Source organism: Xiphias gladius, chromosome 21 (genome assembly GCF_016859285.1).
Source record: "Xiphias gladius isolate SHS-SW01 ecotype Sanya breed wild chromosome 21, ASM1685928v1, whole genome shotgun sequence".
In the NCBI taxonomy this organism is placed as follows: Eukaryota; Metazoa; Chordata; class Actinopteri; order Istiophoriformes; family Xiphiidae; genus Xiphias; species Xiphias gladius.
The window spans coordinates 9,000,001-9,016,771 of record NC_053420.1 but is presented as its reverse complement, the minus strand read 5'-3'; the positions used below and the strand labels follow the sequence as shown (position 1 = coordinate 9,016,771).

The window sequence follows — 16,771 nt, the reverse complement described above, 5'->3', positions numbered from 1 at the left end:
TTAAGAAGCTGGAACCAGAAAATTTGGGATTTTTGCTTGAAAAATTCCTGAAACAATCCGTTAAGAAAATAGTTGCTGATTCATTTTCTGTAAATTGCCTAATCAACTGAATATTGCAGCTCTAACTGGCACTGTGGAAGAGCTGCGAGATAAATGTTGTGGACTAAACACTATGATATTTCCCTCTGAACTGCAGTGGAGTACGAGTAAAAAAGCTCTCACAAAATGCAAACACTCAAGCCTAATCAAAGCACCTGAAAACTGTACTTATATCGAGCACTAAAAATTGACATATTTACTTCCCACTTCTGGTGCCACTTCTCATACCTGGCTCGTAATTCACTCAGACACTTACTCCAGAACCGTCTTTTAGCAATTTATTGCGAAGCACCATCAATGGCAGCTGCTCTCTATTTGTATAGAAACAAAGCATTCACAGAATCTCACTTGCATAACGCTCCAGGAAAAGTCCAGAATCAATGCGTACCACTAAATCAGTAAACCTCAATTTTAACCACAGAACATGTCCATTTATGGGAACATTATCTCCCATTTACTCTCATAGAAGCATATTAAAACCTTAGCAAAATGACACAGGTGTGTGTTAAGTGTTAATCTGCACCCTTCATAATAAAAGTCTGGTAAAAGTTGTAATCTAGCTCATAAACATCACAGTATTACAACTGCTTGTTTGTGTTCATGTTCTTACTCATTGGCATGCATGAAATATAAACGAAAACAGGGACCAACTCATGAACTGACCCTTTACTCAATAGCGCCACCAGTGGTCATTAACTCCCAGGGTACCTTTTAAGTATTAAATAACTGTTACTTTAATTAATGGCTATGCAAAAGAATACTAATGTTTTAAACTGGATTTTTTATGACCACATCTTTAGTAAACAGGCAGAATGACGAAATACCTGCAAAATGTAATAGTATAGTATATAACATAGATACAATTCATATTTTACTGGAGCTTTCTAAACTTGTAAAGTGTTTAAATAGTGGTGCATCACACTGGTGGGAAATGGAGTAACCTAAAATTAAGCTATGTTGTTTTTAGATGTATTCTAAGCGATTTAAAACACAGTAAGCAATCTTTTGGTTCGGCTTCTGTCCAGCAGGTGCAGGTCTTCTTCACTCTGTAAAGAAACGTATATATACTCTGAGGTTGTTTCATCCACATACTGTACATTCAATTGTTTCATTAAAATTAATTTTAATTAAATTTTTATTAACGTATGATTCTTAAACCTTGTACAGGTGTTAATACCTCTGACATTCAGCATCATTGAGCACTCGGCAGTCCCCAGTTTGTTGTCAATAACGACTTTGTATTCCCCGCTGTCTTTGGCTCCCACCCTTAGTATGAGCAACGAGCAGACCCCACATACATTGATGATGTGGTAGTTGGGGTTTGTGTTCAGGCTGGTGTTGTTGCGGTACCATGTCACATGCGGAGATGGATCACCCTTAACTGCACAACTCATGCAGCACTCGTAACCCCTTGGAGCCGTTCGCCTCCTCAGGGGAACGATAAATGATGGAGTTGACTGGAAGTCCAAGCATTTTCTCTTTGGCATGTTCACTTTGAACTTTTCTGAAACACAAAGAAATGCATAAAGGGTTTACAAAATTCTGATAGTTAAGTAAAAAGTTTGCACCAGAGGCCTTGTAAGACAATTTTCCCAAACTAGATAGATAACGATTCTGTTGAGAGTCAGATCCTGATATCGTCCGGTTGTGTCGAAGTTACTCAAACTTCTAGAATTCACTGCAGTCTATCCTTGAGTGTTTCCTTCTTTTGTCTTTCTGAAAAAGCGTTAACCCTCTTCTTAGAGACTAAAAGTCGGGATATTTCGGCCTGTGCTGCTTCAGTATGGACCCTTCCTTTTTTTATTCCTTTTTGTAACACTCTTTTGAGAGGGTGAGTCCCCCATCTTCGTGAAAGTTTAATGCTGAAGTGCTGGAGTATGCCTTAAAAATTGAACAGCCTTGTCTAGACAAACAGCGTGATATGTATAACACTATTGAGCAAGATTATGTTGTAGGGTTTAATTTTTGTATTATTTAAAATGTCAGTGTGATCATGACTGAGGTTTTCTTACTTCTGGTTCATGCAGTAGCTAACAAGTTCCACTTTTTCTTGGGTTCTCTATAAACATTATTACAGGAAAACTATCCTAGCTAGGTGGTTAAATTCACTCAGGTATGTGAATTTGTAAATAAAGCAGTACTACTCACAAGTAATCAGCATAGAAAACATGATTTTGTGATGTGTACAGGAAAGTGAGAATTGATTCTGAGTTTCTGATTGTCTTAATGACTGAAGTGGAGGCACAAACCTTTTTCCTTTTTGATTCCAAACACAGGGGATTCAGAAGGTGGTGAAAGGCCGATATCATTTTTAGCAAAAACCCTGAAGAAATACTCCCGTCCAGGCAAAATGTTGATAACTGTGAACTTGTTGTTGAAGAGGTTGTCAGCCACTGTCCTCCAAATGTGTTTGGAGGAGTCCCGTTTGGATACCATGTAGTGTAGCCTGTCATCCCTCTTCTCATCTGGAGAGGCAGACCAGGACAGAGTCACTGTTCCTGGGGTGTTCTGATCCAGCTCCACTGGTCCTGGAGGCTTGGGATCATCTACAATCAGATTTAGAGACACAGAGATACAGATTACTAACATTACAGGTTTAGTTTGCCGATTTAAAATCTGAATCCCAACCAGCTGCCAACAATTATACAGCAATTACTTTTAACTATATTATAATAATGGAAAAATACATTTTATGGCATTGTTGATGATAAAAATATTGTTAGGTAAGAGAAGTACTCACTTGGCAGAACACTGCTGTCTTTACTTTATGTTGGCATTGGTTTGGTTATTACAGATTATCTTTAACCCAGTAACAATGATAGCAGAGTGCAGTCAATTAGAGCAGTGAGTGCAGAGTGGGGAAAAAAAAGACCTGGAGACTTTCAGCTGGGGATTTGAAATAGCCAGTTTCATACCGTTTAGACAACAATTGAGTGCTGAGTATATGTATAAAACTGAAATATATCGAACCCAGAAAGCAGTATTTTTATTGGAGCATGGAAGTTTACTTTGACTTGTGAAATCAGTATGTATAACAAAATAAATCTCAACTCAAGGTTCAACATCTTGCTTTTTCCGAGCTTTCATCACATCTCTTGGTCTTCCTCAGCAAATGAAACTGGCTCATCTGAACTACAGTCCATATTGAACTGTGGCAATTCTCTGTATTTATTGTATTGCTATACTAAATAATGGTTAATGCTAAGTTTATTCCTACTGTATGCTAAACCTACCGTTTCCTTTCCCACTGTAATTCCATACCTACACTATCTGCTTACTTGAAATAAATATACATTTCTACTGTGGAAAAAAATAGTGGAATCAAAGTTATAAAATCAAATCTATCTTTCAGTACTATACAATATACTTACCATGTAACCCTAGCTCAGTTTTTCTTAACAGTATGAATACATTTCACAGTTTTACACTTGGATACAGTAAATCAGACTACAATTTATTGGGCTTACCTTGCTGGATAGGGACATGTAATGTTGCCAATAAGCATAAAGACTCTCTTACCTCTCCAAGCAGAGGTTGTAAATGACTAGCAATGAAAAAATATATAAATGAAATGAAGTCAGAATTGTAAAAATGCTTCCCGAGATTCACCTGTAACTCTGATTTCAACATTGAAGCTCTCCTGGCCGACCAGGTTCTTGATAGTAATGGTGTAGATGCCGGTGTCAGACCGCTCAGATGTGGGGATTAACATTAGAGAGCCTTTATCAAAGTTGGTAATTGTTACATGTTTAGGCACTGGAATACCATCTTTTAACCAAGAGATTTCTGGCAGTGGGGAGGCCTGTAGTTGTTAAGGTAGATATCAGATAAATATATTAATAAAAATTAACACAATGTTGTGTAAACACACACACAATAAAATATATTCTCCACTGAACTCGTTAGGAGGGAAAGCTCTGGCATAGTACCTCAAAGTTGATGTTCAGACGAACCATGTTTCCAGATCTCACCACCACAAAGGTCTTCATGTTTCTGTCTTTGAATTTTGGCCTTACTATGGGGGTAAAAATTTAGAATTAAATGTTTAGATTCTTCTTGTATTTATACAATTTTGGAGATTGTCTGGTACTTTTTCACTGTTATTAAAATGATATGTTCTTTCTCATCATTTTTAAATACTTTCTATTGACCTGTATACATTATTAGGAAATCAAAACCCTTACAAATCTAGTACACAGGATATTCTCTTGCTGTATGAATCTAGATCAATTTCTGATCCTTTGTTCACTGTAATCTAATGTGCTCTAGGTTCACCAGCAGTCAAACATATCACATTGGTCTCTGTTACAGCAACCAGTTTCTATTCCACAGCGTTTCTAGTGAGTGACCTATGCCACCCCGTGGTGGCAAAGCCCAGATCAACAGAAGCCACTTGTTTCAATACGTACATATCCACACAAACAGCCTGTATCAGAGATGTGCATGAAGATTCTTTGGTTAAAAACAACAATAAAAAGAAGTCGTTTTGCCTCCTTTACAGTGGCGTTTTTATGTTGTACCATGCATTTAATTTTCTACGGTTGTTAAAGGCTGAATTTAAACTTCAGCATTTTGTTCATGCTGGGTTGTCCAAAGTTTTTCATATCTTGTCACAGTTCCACCCTTTAACTCCAACATCCACGGATATTAAACAAAAATCTTAGGACATTTTACATGGTGCTACAAAATTTAAGGAAAGCTGTTATGCAGACTATATTTTATTGGTGCAGAGCTAAAAAGTATTTTCGATAGTTGTAGGACTATTTTAAAGGGTGCACTGTGCAGATGTATTTTGAAAAAAAAGGTTTGCGGTGACTTTACATAGAGAGTGAATATAATTTGATCAGGCTGCTTCTAGAAATAATAGAGAAAACTTTAATTTAGTTAAAGTTTAATAAAATTAAAATTAATAAATTTCATAAATTTAAATTTCAAATCCTCTTACCAGGAGGCGGAATGGCAATGATGTATTTATCAAAGCCCTGAGGTTCTCCATCACCTCCATAATTGGTGGCAATTACTCTCACCCAGTATGTGGCCATTGCCTTCAAGCCAAGAACGGTGTAGGAAGTTAGAGTAATTGGGTTGGCATTACAGCGGGTCCATTCAAGGCTCTCTATTGATTTGATTTCCACGTAGTAACCCTGGGCTTCATCCTCTAACCCTTTCACTTCTTTAGGTTTAGTCCAAACCAGCGAAAATGTGGTGTAGTTGGAGGATGTTAATTTCAGGTCTGTGACCTTGCCTGGGGGTTCTGAAATAACAGTAATGTTAGCTTATATGACACAAAGAGCTACAGACAGTATCATATTGAACAGCACACTGGTTCACTTTAGATCGTGATGTTTTCATTGAAGACATCTGCAGCGAAATATAAGAACACAATGTCATTGGCTTACTCATTGGATCTCTTGCAATTACTGTGTCACATGGAATACTAGGATCTCCAGCACCAGACAGGTTGATAGCAGAGACTCTAAATTCATATGCTGCCCCTTCAAAGACATCTTTCACTGCATACTTTGTATCTGTGGAAAAAGGAACAAGTGGTTATCATGTCACTAGAAATATTCATTGATTTATGCTGATTCAGTGCAAGCATTCATTCTCGCACTGTAGCCAATTGCGGTATATTCCTGCACTCTAGCACGGGAAGGAGGGTGCTGTGGGGGCTGCAGGACAGAGTGAAGCACAGTGTAAATATTGTTATACCTTATCTTATAAAAAATAATTTGAACAGTTTCTGTACAAGTGCTTGTTGATGCGTTATTCTGTTGTGGATTGTGATATGAAAAATATGTCAAATCTGAGGGATAAACATATACCTGGTTTTCCTCCTCAGTGACCTGACATGACTGTGTGACGCCTTACGTCAGCTAAAACCTAAGTTTAGCTGGAGCTGCTATGTATAACTGGCCATAGCAAATTAATGGTGCAGAAAATAACATAACATAGCATATTTCTTTTCTTTAAATACTCCAAAACCAACTAAACAATAGGCTTTATGGAAATAAAAGGACACAGTGTCCCGTAGTGATAGCGAGGCTGCCTGTTATCTGTATATCCACAGGTGCATTTATGCAGAATTTCCACTAAATTTTTGTGCTGCCTGGTGGCTTTTTTCCTGTAAATCCAGAGTTGTCTGATCTGTTGAATCTTGGTGTCCTCTTGTGTGCACAGAGCAGCAACTACCCCACTATCAACCTGTGGATGCCAGGACATAAGAACAAAACTGCTGTGCAGAAAAAGTACTGACAGCTGCTGATTCATTCTGAGGACAGACAGTATGGACATCTATTTTATCTGAAACATGTTGACACATCATTAATAACATGTTGAATGAAAGACAGCAAAGAATCATTAAGCCTGCACGTTTTTTTTAGCCTGTATTCTAAAGATTTTTTTTCTTTTCAGTTTTGCAGTTTTGAGTAGCTGAGCTTGTTGCTTATTCAAATATCCTAATCATAAAGGTCATACTGTTTATCCTGCTGTAATATTATTTCCACACGTGTTTCAGATTTAATTACAGAAAATCAGATTTTTACATCTGCTGTTTTTTTTATTCTGAACATTAATACTAGTTGCATGCGTGCATGTAAGCTTTTCCACACATGCACATATCCAGGGCAGTCCCTCCTACTGAAAATGCATTCTCGCGATCGCACATCACTGCAGCTTGCTATGAGGGACATACCTGTAATTGGCCCTCCTTGGTTTACAAGACTCCAGTACTTAGTGCCTTTCTTGTTCTTTTCCAAATTGTATCCCACTATTTTGGTTCCTCCAGTGTCACATGGAGGACTCCATGACAGGTTGATGCAGTCTTTAAAGGCACTGACCAGTTTAGGTGCTGTTGGGGTTCCTGGATAACCTGTGGGGGAAAGATGAAATTCTGTCACTGTTTATGATGTTGGGTTATGTTGCTCTATTACTTTTATTACCTTCCTGCGCCTCCCTGTGTGTGTGTTCTCAAAGTTAGAAAAAGTTTTTGTTACTTCCAACAAGGGAGGTGAATGATGATATGTGTTTTTTCCTAGTCTGATCTCTTTTTATCTATAAACAATATATCTTAAAAGTTATTTATAGACAAAAATAGTTCTTTGATACATATAGAAATTGTGGTCACCAGGCCAGATAGAAGTAACATAAAGGGGACCTATTACGCTCATTTCCAGCTCTATATTTTTATTCTGGCACTCCACTAGAGTAGCTTTGCATGATCCACAGTTCAGAAAAAGTCTTTATTTATGTCAGACTGCCTGTTATGCAGCCCTTCAGTTGAGCCTTAGACTGAAACAGTCAATATTAGGTCAAACAGCTCGCTTTTAGGCAGCACCTCATCCTCCACCAGTTTGGAGGTTCTGAAAGCAAACTGTAAAACTAAGTAACTAGTAACTAAAAATAAGTAACAGAACATAACTGATTGGAAATGGCAACTTCTGAAATTCATCGGTACATGTTCGAAGACAGATTCGGATCCATAATATGAGAGTGGACAGCACAAATATCCACAGCAACAAAGATTACAGCAGGATATTCACATAATGGTGGATTTTTATGCCCATTAATAGTTGTATGTGTGGGAAATGGGCTAACATGTTGATTCAAGTGGAAAACGTCTGCTGTAAAGAAATACAAAAGCTAACGCAGCTTGTAAAACATTATTCTGCTGTTGCAAAACAACTGTACAGTAAACCTGTTCCATCATTATTTGTATACTTCAGTACATTAAATGTCTATAACACTACTCAAGTAGACTGTTTTGGGAGAACAAGCTGTGCTTGGAGCAGATGGCCATATAAAGAAATCTGTGACGAGTTGACGTTAGCTTATCGCGGAAGTAAAAATAAACCTGTTGGAACCTTGCGTACAGAGCAGTCTGACACTTGTCTCACAGGAATTACGTTTACATGCGTAAATTTTAATTTTATGTATGTATATATATGTATGTGTGTGTGTGTGTGTGTGTGTGTGTGTGTGTGTGTGTGTGTGTGTGTGTGTGTGTGTGTGTGTATATATATATATATATATATATATATATATATATTACAGAAAATGAGGAAAGCATAATAGGTCTCATAAGTTGTAAATGTGTAAAAATAAAAAGTTGCGTGTAAAAATAAAAAGTTTCCTTTCCTTTTCCCTTCCCAACAAGTTGCTAGGTTTTCATCAGAGAGCAGCTAAAATAGCCCTTGTAAAGTGGCTTAAATTAGGCTCCAACTAAAGACTTACGTAGTACACCAGCAGGTATGTTCTCTGTCTGCAGGTAATCACTGATGCCTTCTGCATTCTTGGCTCTGATCCGGTAGCAGTATCTCCTTCCAGGGTCAACATCTGAATCTTTGTAACTTGGGTTGCTTCCAGAGATCTCACCGAGATCTGACCATTTATTGCGACCCACTTGTTGGCGTTGTATGATATAGTTTGTGACTGGGCACCCACCACTGTCTTTTGGCAGTTTCCATTTGAACACAATAGATGTCACGGTGCTTTCCATAATGTCCACAGGTCCCTGTGGTGTTGTGGGTTTGTCTAAGTAAATGAAAAAATGAGAAGTAGTAGTCATATTGTGCTAAAGGCAAAAAGTATTTATCTTTGTGTATACAGCGCATTGTGTTATTGCAAACTTTATGTCTCTCTTTATCAACTCACCTAGTACAATAAGTTTGGAAATTGCCTCTGTTGTACCGAATTCATTTTTTATTTTGATTTGGACCTCTCCACTATCTTTCCTTTGGCACTTAGTAAGGTACAGTTGGCTCTCAGTAGCTGATGTTTCAATCTTCACATTGAGGGCAGGTAAAAGCTCGTCATCATCCTTGTACCACTGTATATTCATTGGAGCCCCACCTGAGAATGGCACCTTCCATTTGACATTCTCCCCTGCCTTTATAATGACTGGCTTTGTGAATTTTCCTAGAGCAACACTGTCAATTTTTGGTGGGTCTTGTTAGGGAGGGAAAAAAATTTTTTGTCAAAAAACTAAACCTCTGTAAACCATTGCAAATTAATCAAATGATACCAAACCAAGACACTAATTTTGGTTCTGACCTTCAATATTAAGTGTTGCTTCTGATTTACGTCCTTCAGCTTCAAAGCGGTACACAGCTGCATCATCTTTTTTACAGCAATCAATTATCAACCTGTGACAGGCTCCATCTTTGATACTTGTTACCCCATCCTCCTTGGTTAGCTTGTCAGGTAAAAAGATTCAGTATTCATACGATGACATTTTATTAAATTAAGGTATGCAATGTACTATACAAAATAATTGACTAAAATGGACCGTTGTGGATTTACAAGATAAGAAACAGTGATATGCATGGCACTAGTTCTATATAGTTAAATTCTCCTGGAATAGTTGACTTACCAGCTTCCTGTTTTTATACCAGCGTCCCTCTGAGGTGTCACTGCTTAGTTTGCAAGACAGCTCTGCCCGCTCACCAATATTAGCATTAGTGTCTGATAGCCCAACTACAAACTGAACACCTCGATCTGCAATTGTAAGATCAAAGTTAAAATTTGGAAATAATAAAAATGACTGTGTGCATTATATGGTAATATGCAACCTCGGATAAATATAAGATATTAAAATTTACATTCGTAGAATGACCAGGTAACATAAAAAAACCCAAATATTTTATTATTCAAGTGAATATAGGTGGTTGGGGAATTGTCAGTAAGCCCTGTCTTCATCCACAGTCAGTGTACCATTTTTATTGTTCACTTCCATAAAATCAAATAGTGCTGTGTTAGTTTAAAAAGTATTACACATTTCAGCTTTAATGCATCAAGAGCAAACAAAGGTAGAGACAATGCAGAAAGCTCATCAGCCATGCAGTTTCTGTTATATAGCATAAGCAAGTAAAGGACAGCAATATCCTGCCTTACCACTGCTTTCTTACTTGTTTACAGTATGTGTCTCTCTAGTGGTCAACATACGGGACTGCAGGAGATATATATATCACGGCTCATCAACATTTAAATTGAACTTTTGGCTCCAAATATTAATTTTCATTTTACAAAGACCATCAAAATTGGATCTCAATTTCTACCAAAATCTACTATAAGGGGAACTGATTTGTTTTTCTATAGTTAATGGTTTAAATGACTTGAGTTTTTGATGACCTATGTTTTTCACCAAAGCTGCATTTACTGCAGTTGACCTTCAGGTCATAGCAAGTTGTGAATTGTTAGAAATTCCAAAAGCCATTTACTCTTAAATTGTTTGGATTATATTACAGAACTAAAATTCCACCTAGTGAGTCATCCTGTTATATCTGTAGATATAAAGCCAGCGCAGCAGAATGCAGCTTCATTTTTTACTTTCTCAATTTGGGAAAGTAATGCAGGTTTTGCCAGGATATGGGACATTTTGAAAGGGGTCTTAAAATTTTCCAGCAGGTGATTTTTGTCACATGTGCCCACTCCGCAAACAAAAATTCAATTTATATTTTCAATTTATAGCTTCCTACTGCAACTATCTCTCATATTTTACTTTGGGTTCTAGTCATACGTCTCGGAAGATTTGTCACTTTGACACTTGATAACAACAGGCCCAAATAGCAAAGCTGACAATATATGCCATAGCAAAGACACCTTAAGGAGCACTGGAATTAAAACTATCACATTATATTCATCACTCTAACGTAAGTAGAGATTATTTGGTCTTTACCTACAACAGTGTCAGGAACCAAAGGGCCAGTTTGTAATCGCCTCTTTTTTTCATCATCCGCATCACCCTTTTTATTTTCATCATTTCCATCTCCCAGGACATTCTTATTCTTGCCGTCTCCATCGCCTTCATCCCCATCTGTCTTTCCGCCAGATCCATCACCAGACCCTTCACGAGATCCATCACCAAATCCATCACCAGATCCATCACCAGATCTATCACCAGAACCGTCAACAGATCTATCACCAGAACCGTCACCAAATGTAGCACCAGACCCGTCACCAGATCTAGTACTAGACCCGTCACCAGATCTAGCACCAGACCCGTCACCAGATCTAGCACCAGACCTGTCACCAAAACCATCTCTTCCATCCCCCAGAGAAGCTCTAGCTGCTGCATCTGCTGCGTCCTTTTCAGCCTGTTCTCGTCTGGCTGTCTCCAGGTCCTCTTTCTCTTTTTGTAGCTTGGCCTGCTGTTCCAATGCTAGTTTAGACAAATCATCCTGATCCCCAGTTTTGGTGCCCTTACGGCCTTTATGGCCATCTGGATCAGCTGAATTACAACAAACACAAAGAATAGGGAGAATAAATAATTTACTCTTGTTTAAACAGTTTTTAATTAAGTTTTTAAGTTCTTTTTTGGGAAGTATTTAAGAATTGCTTATCCAGGTCTCAGACTATCAAGAAGATTAATGTTTTATTTACTAATGTATACAGTATACCAATATGAAAAAAGAAAAGATGTCCCACCTTCCACTGTAAGAGAGGCACTGCTGGAAGTTATCCCAGCAATGGCATAATATGCTCCATTATCTGCCATTTTACAGTCCTTAACTCTTAATGTGTGGATAAGTTTGTCCTCTGAGACAGTGATCTCATATTTGTCCCCATGTTCAAGTGACGAGTCTTGTTTTGACCAAGTAATTCTGTTGAGTGGTGTTGACAAGACACACTGAAAGATGGGGTCTTCACTTTCAACAGCCTTCACATCCTTGATCTTGGCTTTGAACTCCACAGCAGGCACTAAGAGAGGAGAGAAAGTGGATGTTAACCTACAATTAATTTTTCTGACTTCTGATTCCTAAATGGACTTTGTTTTGTCTTACCACTTGCTAATACAATCATTCTGTTTTATTACAGGTACAATCGTTATGCTTTACCTTGAAAGTCAGTTGTAAGAACATTTGCCTCATCAACATCAACCTGGTAAAGTCCAGCATCATCTGGCTTAGGGTCTTTAATGCTGAAAACATACTTTGACCCAATTTTCTTAAGGCTAATCTTTGAATTTTCATCATCACCATATGGCACCATTATCCCATCCTTTTGAGAGAAAAGTAGTCACGTTTGTTTTGTTTTTGAGCTGTTGTAAATCAATTATCTTTGGGATACATTTATAACCCACCTTGTATACGTGAATTGTACTGTTGGGATCTCGTAGTGTCATGTTGAGGCTAAATTCAGCTCTCCCATTTGGTTTCACTTCTATTTGTTTCACATTGTCCAGCTTCTCTATAACCTGCAAAATAAAAATAAAAAGTCTGTATCCCTAGATGAGCTTCACTGCTGAACGCAAGTAGGCTTGACTAGAGCATTGGATATTTAATTGTTTTAAATACACTAGGCTAGTTGAGCCACAGGAAAAACTAGCATCCATGCACAGGAAGGAGAAAATCAAAACTTGAAAAAACTTTTTGCTTTTAAAGATTTAATTAACATCCCCTTAAAAATGTTTTTTCTGACCTCCAGTGGTTTCATTTCTCACCCTGCTACACTGTACTTTCTTCAGGACCCTGTGACATTGGCTAATTGGTGTGAGGGCAGTGAAACACTACTTTATGGAATGGTCTTTAAAGTCTTCCAAAGACAAACGAACTCCAACTAATATTTAGGCCACCAGGTTTTTATTCCAGGTTTAAAACACAACAAATGTTATAAAATGTCACTCGTCAAAATGTAGGTCAGTTTTTCATCATTGTTTAAACCTCACCAAAATTTTGCATGCTGAAATACATGGTCGAGAATTCATGTGCATTTGTTATAAACTGATACTGTACCTTTGCCTGCTCATCTTCCCTTTCCTTTCTCATCTGGTTGAGTCTCTTCAGCATCCAGCGAAAGTCAGTAACACCAAACTCCAAACAGATTTTTTCATAGTGTTTCTTTGGTGCACTGAGAAGCAGTTCCCAGAGCTTAGGATCAATTTCTCCCTCTTTCTTTGGTGGCATTTGTTTCTTTCTGACAACAATACTGAAACAGAATAATATGTTTTAGGGAGTTCGCAGCAGTACACGTTTAACACAGCAGAACTTCGACTTGAACTTACGTTTTCCTAAGCATTGATCTGAAATCCTGTGGCTTGTGTCCTGTGGTGAATGAAAAAAAAATATAAATTGGAAAAGATTTCATGGGATGCAGGTTTCTTTAAGGGAATAAGTAAATAATAAATAATTCCACCATCATATTTGTTTAAACTCTGTGTCTGTACAGTTCCGTCTAAACCCTAAAATGTAAGAAACAAACAAACAAACAAAATAAGCACTGGATGAAACTGATTTGTATATTTTTACTAATTCTTTGAAACCACAAGGATCTTCTCAGTAAATGCAGAGATTCCTTCTTCACAGCATAAGTCTGCTGGTCTGTTGAAAACACAATGTTTTTGATGCTGCTGGGATCAAAATTCAATTTAAAAAAAATAAACAATCTGGAAATCTCTGGTATCCTGAAAAGAAACTCATGGGTTGTTGGATGATAAAAAAGAGCAAACATAAGATCCTTCATAGTTCTGTAGTATACGTCATACCTGCCTGGCCTTTCTTCTTGTAGCCAACTGGAAGAAAACATGAAAAAAACAACAGAACAAAATGTAAGTTGACTGACAAAACTACAGTATATTATAGTCTAGTTTAATTTAATTTTCCATTAGTATTTTGCACATTAAATCTATCTCCTACCTTCAGTAACATTGAGCGTTGCACTGCAGATAGCCTTTCCATACTCATTGGTGGCAAAGCACTTGTAGGTGTCAGCTTGGTCTGGTTTTACATTGAGTATCTGATAAAGCAATATTATCATTTGAAGTGTGCTGAATATAAGCTTCTGTGTCCCACTGACATGAATAATGAGCTTGTCTAAATAACTGAGTACTTTGATTGTGAACAAATCAAAGTACTTATTTTTAGTATACCTCATACTTTTAAAATTCAGAGCAGCAATTTTCATATATTAGTATTATATATATTAGTTTGTGTTTTTTGAACACTTTTTTAAAATATTGTTTTCTCACCTCTAAAATGTGCTCTCGAGATCTTTCATCATATCTAGTCTTGTACTTTTCTGGGTCATTAACTTTGCCCCTGTTACGCACCCAGGTGACAGTTGGTGCCGGCTTTCCACTAACCATAGCTTTGAAAAGCACTTTTTTGCCTAAAAAAAAAAAAGACAGAGAGCAACACAACAGTGATAGAGTTGTAAATAGTGTTTGATAATGTTGTTTTAATCACAGTTTGACTTTTTTTTTTTTTTTTTTTTTTTACCCTCTTGAACAGTCATAGGCATCGGCTTCCGGGTGAAGTCAGGTGTTGACTTTCCTGCAGGCAGTTGCTCAACACATTGCGTGATCACAACCCCAGGAACTCTGGACAGTTTGTTGATAGCCACTGTTAAGACCAGAAATGAATACTGTAATAGAGGTAAAACTCAGCTGTGTGAGGTGGTGAAAATAAACATAGGCAAGAATCCTACAAGAAACAGAAAACACAAATGGTATAAATGTTGTGTGTGTTTCAGGAGGTTATATACATTATTCACACTGTTAAAACCGTGGGATTGGATATGGTTAACAATTTCTGAAAAAGTTGAACTGCAGAGTTTTTCTTGCCAGATGTCTCAAAAATCATCCCAGTAATCAAGTCTCAATTTATTTAATTGATCAAAACACCAATATTATCATCAGTATCCATTATATCCAAGATTTGTGAAATAAACACCATTATAAGCATTTGCGGTTACTTAAGATCGGCATTACAAACATCCTCCCAGTGCTTTTGCTTTTGGTTGCAGTTACAACAGTATTTCACAAGAGGTCAATATCTCCTTTCTCTTTGTCAACCATCACGGCCACTACATCATGACAAGACCTTTAATTTTGTGAACTGTACTGATAAGGCTGTATTTTGGATTAAATTATATATGTATTTTTGTCTAAAGACATGTCTTATACATGCAAACACCAGTCAAAACCAGTTAATGTGGTGTTATTTTATTTTGTCATTTATTTTATTATAAAGTCCGATGGATTTGGGAAACACAGTTTTTTCGATTATAAATTAAGTAAATTTTATTCACACCTTTCCCATTTATAGTTACAAGGAAGTTTACAAAAGGTTTACCATTCTGGGAAAGTGTTGTCAGACTTTGGACCCCACTGTATATGCATATATTAGTACATTAAGTCTTAGCCCAGACTTTGGAGCCATTAACAGTTCTTTCCTGGGGTTGTGGAGACAGGAAAAGAGACATGGGTGACACTTTTCTTCAGCCTTTGTCCCATCTAACATTTGAACTGTAGGATGACTCACTACACAACACTAAGTTTGTCAAACAGCTGTTGAAATCACAAGCTCCAAATCACCATCTGTTACTCTGTTACTTTTTCTGCACAAGCATCATACCCCATTACCACAATCATGATAGTAAATTTAGATTTAAACTATATGTAGTATTACAGTCATGGAATTTATTAGGATGTTTCTAAACCGTGTGAGTTAAGTTTGTAGATAACAAAACTTAAATCACATTCAAAAATATTTAATAGGACAACACTTGCAACTGACCTCCTAGGTAGTAGCACTGGCTACAAATGGGTTTCCAAAGGCATGTCTCAGAATCTGTTGAATCAGTGGCCACAAATGAGCCATTTTTCATGGCAATGACAACTTCAATAACCTTATACAACTGCTCCTCAAGCGCGTCCATCCTGACAGTTGTGCACGTACGAAATTTGATTGGTGGTCTTAAATCAATAATTCATATGCAGCTAATTTTGCATTCTAAGTTTAAATTTTAAATATGAAAACATTAAATTTTTTAACAGTGATTTAATTTTTTAGACATTAAAATCAATTATGTCTTCACATCAATCATTTTGTGTTTCACATGTAATATTTTATATGTTATATCCACAACTTATGACATTTGTTGTGTTGAGTTTTTGTTAAAATGTTCCAAGAAGAGTTAATTCAACTGTGTTTGTTTTTGTTGTTGTAGTGGGTGATATTGGAATGTGTTTCTAATATTCTTCCCCCGTCCTGTTTTTAAATGAGTTGAGTAAAAGAGTAGTACACCTAAACATGATGCAGTCCAGTACAAGACCACTGCAAACTACAACCTTAATAATAAACATACAGTTAAATTGATTCCTTTCTGATAGTGTATATCAAAACTTAACATTATTATTTTTGTAAGGGTAGAATTTATGGCTGAGCAGTTGCATTGGTTTGCATTATATTTTACAGGTGTACCTAATAAAGAGGCAGCTAAGTGTATATTCTTCCAGCAAACCTCTACTCCCTCATGTCTTTCCTTTACCTCAAAATCATCTACCATAGTTGCAATAAAATCACATGGAAACACGTAAGAAGGCCAGTGATAATGTTCACAAAACATACAGACAGTTTACAGGAAAAAAACAACATAGATTCAATAGAAAAAACAGGAGAAATACAATTTTCTTTTCCAGTCAACAGCATGAAATGAATTTATAATGCAGCTACAAAGCAAACTTCAAAGTGAAATCAGATCCCCCTCTCTGAAGTAAAGCATTTAAACAGACATACAGTACAGTTAATTCAAGTGTTGGCTTATTATTTCACATATGAGTAACTTTAGATTACCCTTTCTTCATCACTTCTTTGCAGCAGAATGGAATATTCATCAAACTGTATGTGTCATTTCTCAAGGGGTTGGTTTGCACTCTTATATCATCTGAATGCAG

The 16,771-nt window shown here is 36.9% G+C and overlaps 1 protein-coding gene across 1 annotated transcript; it reads right to left on the bottom strand.

Annotated features, from left to right (window-relative positions):
- Positions 1-1,015: 1,015 nt before the first annotated feature.
- On the bottom strand, positions 1,016-16,383 carry LOC120807227 (immunoglobulin-like and fibronectin type III domain-containing protein 1). Its single transcript, XM_040158992.1, has 24 exons — positions 16,366-16,383; positions 14,313-14,457; positions 14,063-14,202; positions 13,731-13,830; positions 13,580-13,606; positions 13,100-13,139; positions 12,831-13,023; positions 12,179-12,292; positions 11,934-12,096; positions 11,524-11,796; positions 11,093-11,326; positions 10,775-10,942; positions 9,470-9,594; positions 9,151-9,292; positions 8,752-9,045; positions 8,332-8,631; positions 6,794-6,970; positions 5,499-5,627; positions 5,045-5,353; positions 4,029-4,114; positions 3,709-3,901; positions 2,349-2,645; positions 1,277-1,603; positions 1,016-1,020 (listed from the first exon to the last, which is right to left on the bottom strand). Exons 1-24 carry the CDS (start codon positions 16,381-16,383, stop codon positions 1,016-1,018), a joined length of 3,999 nt encoding a protein of 1,332 aa, XP_040014926.1.
- Between the last annotated feature and the right edge of the window lie 388 nt (positions 16,384-16,771).

What these genes read in the sequence shown, in the direction of transcription:
- LOC120807227 (XM_040158992.1), bottom strand. An exon ending in CAAGAAGAAAGGCCAGGCAG is followed by an intron (nt 13,140 to 13,579) that starts GTATGACGTATA and finishes CATTCACCACAG; the next exon opens with GACACAAGCCACAGGATTTC. An exon ending in TTCCAAACTTATTGTACTAG is followed by an intron (nt 8,632 to 8,751) that starts GTGAGTTGATAA and finishes TCATTTACTTAG; the next exon opens with ACAAACCCACAACACCACAG.